The sequence below is a fragment of the Pistacia vera genome, unplaced genomic scaffold (genome assembly GCF_008641045.1).
Source record: "Pistacia vera cultivar Batoury unplaced genomic scaffold, PisVer_v2 Contig377, whole genome shotgun sequence".
Classification (NCBI taxonomy): Eukaryota; Viridiplantae; Streptophyta; class Magnoliopsida; order Sapindales; family Anacardiaceae; genus Pistacia; species Pistacia vera.
Genome location: NW_022196198.1, coordinates 216,819 through 222,800, shown reverse-complemented (window position 1 = coordinate 222,800; position 5,982 = coordinate 216,819). Strand labels below are relative to the sequence as shown.

The window sequence follows — 5,982 nt, the reverse complement described above, 5'->3', positions numbered from 1 at the left end:
AAACAAAGATTATAGGATTTATCTTATATCACCCCGAACTAAATGCAACCTAAGAATGCCACTTGGCTCCCACTGAATTTCTTATATACACAAGGCTTGCCTTCGTTTTGTATAAACCCAAATTCCTTTATGGCTTCGTCAAAATGAATGTTCCAACTCCTTGATGCTTGCTTGAGTCCATAAATGGATCTTTTCAACTTGCATACCTTCCCTGCTTGTCCATGAAGAACGAAACTATCAAGTTGCGTCATATATACGTCCTTTTCAAGATTTCTGTTCAGGAAAGTAATTTTGACATCCATCTACCAAATTTGATAATCATGGTATGCAACAATAGCTAGCATAATTCTGATGGACTTTAGCTTTGCTACTAGAGAAAAGGTTTTATCATAGTCAATCCCATGCTTTTTTTTGAAACCTTTTGCAACCAGCCGTGCTTTATAGATTTGAATATTCACATCCATGTCAGTCTTCTTCTTGAAGACCCATTTACACCCTATGGGTTTGACTCTTTCGGGTGGATCAACCAAATCCCATACTTGGTTCTGGTACATGGAGTCCATTTCAGATTTCATGGCATCAAGCCATTTTGCAGAATCTGGATCCGACAATGCATCGTTATAGGTTCTAGGTTCATCGTCTTGATAGACTAATATATCGCCACTTTGAGTCACGAGAAAACCATATCTCTTAGGCTCACGATTTATTCTCCCAAACCTACGCAGCTCTTGTACTGGAGGTTCGCTTTGTTCCACTCCCTGTGGAGTGATCTCCTTATGATGCTCAACCATCCCTGATGGCACATCATCTTGTCCATCTTTTGATGCAGTTTGTGTTTCTAGAACTTCATCGAGTTCAACCTTTCTTACATTATCTTCTCTTTGAAGGAAATCCTTCTCTAAGAATACTCTAGTTTGAGCAACGAAAACTTTCTGCTCTATTGGACTGTAGAAATAGTATCCCCTTGTTTGTTTAGGATACCTCACAAAGATACACTTATCTGATTTTGAGGCAAGCTTGTTTGGACTCAATTTCTTGACATAAGCGTCACAACCCCAAACTCTTACGTGAGACAAAATAGGTTTTCGCTTGTTCCATATTTCATATGGTGTCTTATCTACAGATTTTGATGGTACACAATTCAGTGTATATATCGCAACCTCTAGGGCATAGCTACAGAACGATGTGGGTAAATCTGTGAAACTCATCATTGATTGAACCATATCCAACAAGGTTTGATTCCTCCTCTAAGACACTTCATTATGCTGAGGAGTGTAAGGAGTTGTGAGTTGAGATATAATCCTACATTCCTTAAGGCATGCGTCAAATTATGGGCTCAAGTATTCTCCTCCCCTGTCGGATCGAAGAACCTCGATATTCTTGTCTAGTTGATTTTGCACTTGTTTCTTGAATTCTTTGAACTTGTCAAAAGATTCAAACTTATGTCTTATTAAGTAGGCATATCCAAATCTATTAAGGTCATCGATAAACGTAATGAAGTAAGGATATCCATCTTTGGCTTGTACTGATAGTGGTCTACATACATCACTATGATGATGCCTAATAGTTCCTTTGCCCTTTCACTGTGTCTAGTAAAAGGTGACTTGGTGATTTTGCCTGCTAGGCATGACTTGCATACCTCATAAGACTTAAAGTCAAATGGGTCCAAAACTCCGTCCTTATGGAGTGTGCTATACGAGTCTGGTTCACATGACCAAGCCTACAATGTCATAGGTAAGTTTGATCAAAGCCATCAAACTTTACTTTCTTATTCTCTAGATTGAAAATCTCATGATTACTTAATTCTAGAACAAACAAACCATTATGTAATCTTGCAATTCCATATTGAATACCATTAAAACTAATTGACATCAATCCATTAGTTATCATAAACGGATATCCAACATTGTCCAAAGCGGACACAGAAATAATATTCTTTGAAATTGAAGGAACATAAAAACAATTGGCAACTTGTAGGTCCACCTCTCCTCAACTAAGCAGTCTACTGCATCGCAGTCCCTGTACAAAAGTGAAAATATGAGAACCGCATCTTGTTTCAATAACCCAAGATGTAACAGGAGATACATTGATTTCAATCATGTACATACCTTTAGAAGAAGATGTAGTCTTCTTGGTTTCCAAGAAGGCCTTGAAATGTTTCCTCTTGTGTCAAGGATTTCCACAGTGAGGAGAAACATCTTTCCTTTCAATGATTCCTTCCATCTTATGAGCATCTTGATTCGCACTTGAGTTAGCTTCAACTATTCTCAAGGCTTTGGACATTTCCATGTCCATCTCATAAGTCTCCAACAATTCTAGAACTTGTTGTAAGGTTTTAGTCTCACCTTTCTCAACACGATCGTTGACAAATTGATCAAATGAACTTGGCAAGGACTGTAAGATCAGATCTATTCCTAAATCTTCACTTAGTCCACAATCCAAAGCTATATGTGTATTTAAATACTTGGCAATCTTGAGTATGTAAATACCAACTTTGGTACCTTTACCTATCTTGCTCCTGAATAGTATCTGTGACACCTTATACCTTTCTTTGTTTTGAAGGGTATAAATCATGGTCCATATTTTCATACTGCCTTTGTAGTATTGGTGTCATGGATGCAAACAGGATGCTCCTTGTGAGTTCTATCTTATTGTCATGTATGCCTTTAGCATACACACACACACAATTTGTTGGATGGAACTATTCTCAAGCCTCGATGGTATATAATTCTTTGTGTGATCTTAATACATCATTGATAATATAGTACCATTCCACAAAGTTTTCACCATCAAATTTGTTTCCTAGATTAATGATCGATTGTAGTGATTCTATCTTCATTATGAAAATCTATAAGTACAAATCTGTAAAACCCTCCTCCAGTCAGGTATCCTTTGAATATCCCTCAAAGAGAATCCCGAGGATACATGTCTGGAGAACGAGTTGTATTTAGAAAAAATCTGTATAAGGATAATAATAATAATATCCAAAACATGCATATAAAATGTCACGCAGGATCCAAACTTATAATTTACAAACTTTAAGAAATTACACAATCAAAACATATTTATAGGGTGGAAGCTTCCAGAGGTATTTCACAAATATTTATCATTTACATTATTTATATCAAGATAAAAACATCTAGATGACAATAAATCATTTCCCCTCACGTGTAGTCCCGCTGTCTCTAGCATCCCTCGCTTCTAGTCTACCTGCAAAGCAATCAACAATGAAAGGGTGAGCGCTAATCGCTCAGTAAGGAATGATCTGTTTCATTCTAAATGTACTATTTGATCTTTATTTAAACATATTTGTTAACACACCACTTACCTTTTACATCTAGGTGTGCTTCCCTTTTCTTACTAATTCTTATGCTTTTCATCATTTTATCCATGGCTATATAAACATCAATGTGTACACATACAAATGAGTATGTAAACATAGTACACACACATCACATATCATGACATAACATCTAAAATCATCTAACATGAGTATAAATCATCTCATGATGTAAATAATATCATAACTCCTGTAATGCAACTAAATGCATATGAAACATTTAACGTCTAGCCGATCGGACTTTTCTTAGCATCTTAAGCACTTCATATCATCTTGCCTCAAGTTCATCTAGAGTTCATATCATTGGGAGGCGTGCTTATGTGTTATTTAACATCTAAAGCATTTATTTATCTTTTCTCTCATCTAGCCTCAAATTCATCTAGAGCTCATATCATCGGGAGGCATGCTTACGCGTTATTTAGCATCTAAAGCATATGTTCATCATTCCTCAATCAGAATACGAGGATATGCTAACGCGTTAATTAGCATCTAAAGCATATATTCATCTAGCCTCAAATTCATCTAGAGCTCATATCATCGAGAGGCATGCTTACACGTTATTTAGCATCTAAAGCATATGTTCATCATTCCTCAATCAGAATACGAGGATATGCTAACGCGTTAATTAGCATCTAAAGCATATATTCATCTAGCCTCAAATTCATCTAGAGCTCATATCATCGAGAGGCATGCTTACACGTTATTTAGCATCTAAAGCATATGTTCATCATTCCTCAATCAGAATACGAGGATATGCTAACGCGTTAATTAGCATCTAAAGCATATATTCATCTAGCCTCAAATTCATCTAGAGCTCATATCATCGAGAGGCATGCTTACACGTTATTTAGCATCTAAAGCATATGTTCATCATTCCTCAATCAGAATACGAGGATATGCTAACGCGTTAATTAGCATCTAAAGCATATATTCATCTAGCCTCAAATTCATCTAGAGCTCATATCATCGAGAGGCATGCTTACACGTTATTTAGCATCTAAAGCATATGTTCATCATTCCTCAATCAGAATACGAGGATATGCTAACGTGTTTTCCATCATGTCTATATGCATCTCTATCATGTCTATTTGCATCTCTAACATCTTATGGCATGTAAATACATATTTTGGTGAGCTTAATACTTTTAATTCATCTATGGATTATCAATCCATTTACATTACCTCTTGCTCACATACATCATCTTAAAACATGTATTACATTGCATCTTCATGCCATTTCATAACATTAATCATGTATTGACATCATGACCATGTATATCTTTCAAAGATCATCTAACTAATGGGTAAACATTAGTACATGGCATAATTACAATAATACATTAATAATCAATTCATAATCATAAGAATTGATTATGTTAAATCTTAAACTTTAATAACCAGTTTATGCTTCAGGCCATTTTCCATCCTTTTCTCAAACGAATTGGCTCTTGGCATAAACATAAAAGTTATAGGTCTGTGTCTTAGCTTTCTAATTCTTCAAGAATCATCTCATTTCGATTTTTATAACTCAAGTTATGGTCGAAATACTGAAGCAGGGTTAACAAAACCCCTAAGCCCACTAAATCCGAATTTTCATATTAACTATGCCACATCAATTCCTATTAACATTAACCAATAGGTTAACTTATGGATCAAATAAACCTCCCCTTAATAGTCTTTAACATCTTAAAGGAAGTGTAAAATCTCATTCCCATAATCATCCATTATTGCTATAACATTGTAAGCTAATGCAAACAACACATCAACACTTCTAATAGCAACCATTCAACACCATGTGGCCTCCATACTACAAGTTTTGCCACAATCAGCATCTACACTTCATTTTCTTCAATCAAACATAACAACTCATAAAACATAAATAGCCATAACTTCATGTATAATGAATTCAAGGCAATAAGTAGAATAAATGAGTTCAACTACACTTGCCATCAACTAATTCTATGCCTTAAAGCTTTAATTTAAGGTTTCATAAAAATCTACAAACCCTAGCATAAACCCTAAAGTCATGGGAGGTTCTTCCTTACCTTTTTAAAGACTTCCTCCAACAAATCCTTTGCCTTTGACTTCTTTTACACCTTAATCCTACATATATAACATTATACCTCAACATCTACTTCAAATCTTCAAATCACATCAAAACTAAAGTTTTTAATCCTTACCTTAAACCCTTCTAATTGAAGATCCAAGGCTCCTATCTTGTTCTCCTTGAAAAATTATGCAAAACTCCTTGAAAACCTAGAGAAAGAAAGCTTGTTTCATGGAAGATTTGAGAGAAAATGGAAGAAATGTTGAAGAAAGGCTCTCTCCTTTGGCTTGAACGAATTTCATCTCATTTATAGGAAAATATTTCATTTATTTTCCAAAATTATGCAATTGGCCCAATTATTTTAATTGTATAACTCATAAGTCCTTAATTCTTCATATAAGGGCATTTTGGTCATTTCACACTAGACATAATTATTACTTAATTAATGCCATTAAATGCAATGAAGCCTACTCATCCTTGACTTTTTCAATGCTTATCCATAGGCAAAATAACCATTTTGCCCCTAAGCCTCTCTATGGATAATTGATTCATACCGTTCCAAATGAATTGACTATTTTGCCCTTAATTAGATTTTA

The 5,982-nt window shown here is 35.0% G+C and overlaps 1 protein-coding gene across 1 annotated transcript; it reads right to left on the bottom strand.

Annotated features, from left to right (window-relative positions):
- Positions 1 to 2,169: 2,169 nt before the first annotated feature.
- On the bottom strand, positions 2,170 to 2,574 carry LOC116140738. The gene has a single exon (XM_031426321.1). It carries the CDS (start codon positions 2,572 to 2,574, stop codon positions 2,170 to 2,172), a length of 405 nt encoding a protein of 134 aa, XP_031282181.1.
- Between the last annotated feature and the right edge of the window lie 3,408 nt (positions 2,575 to 5,982).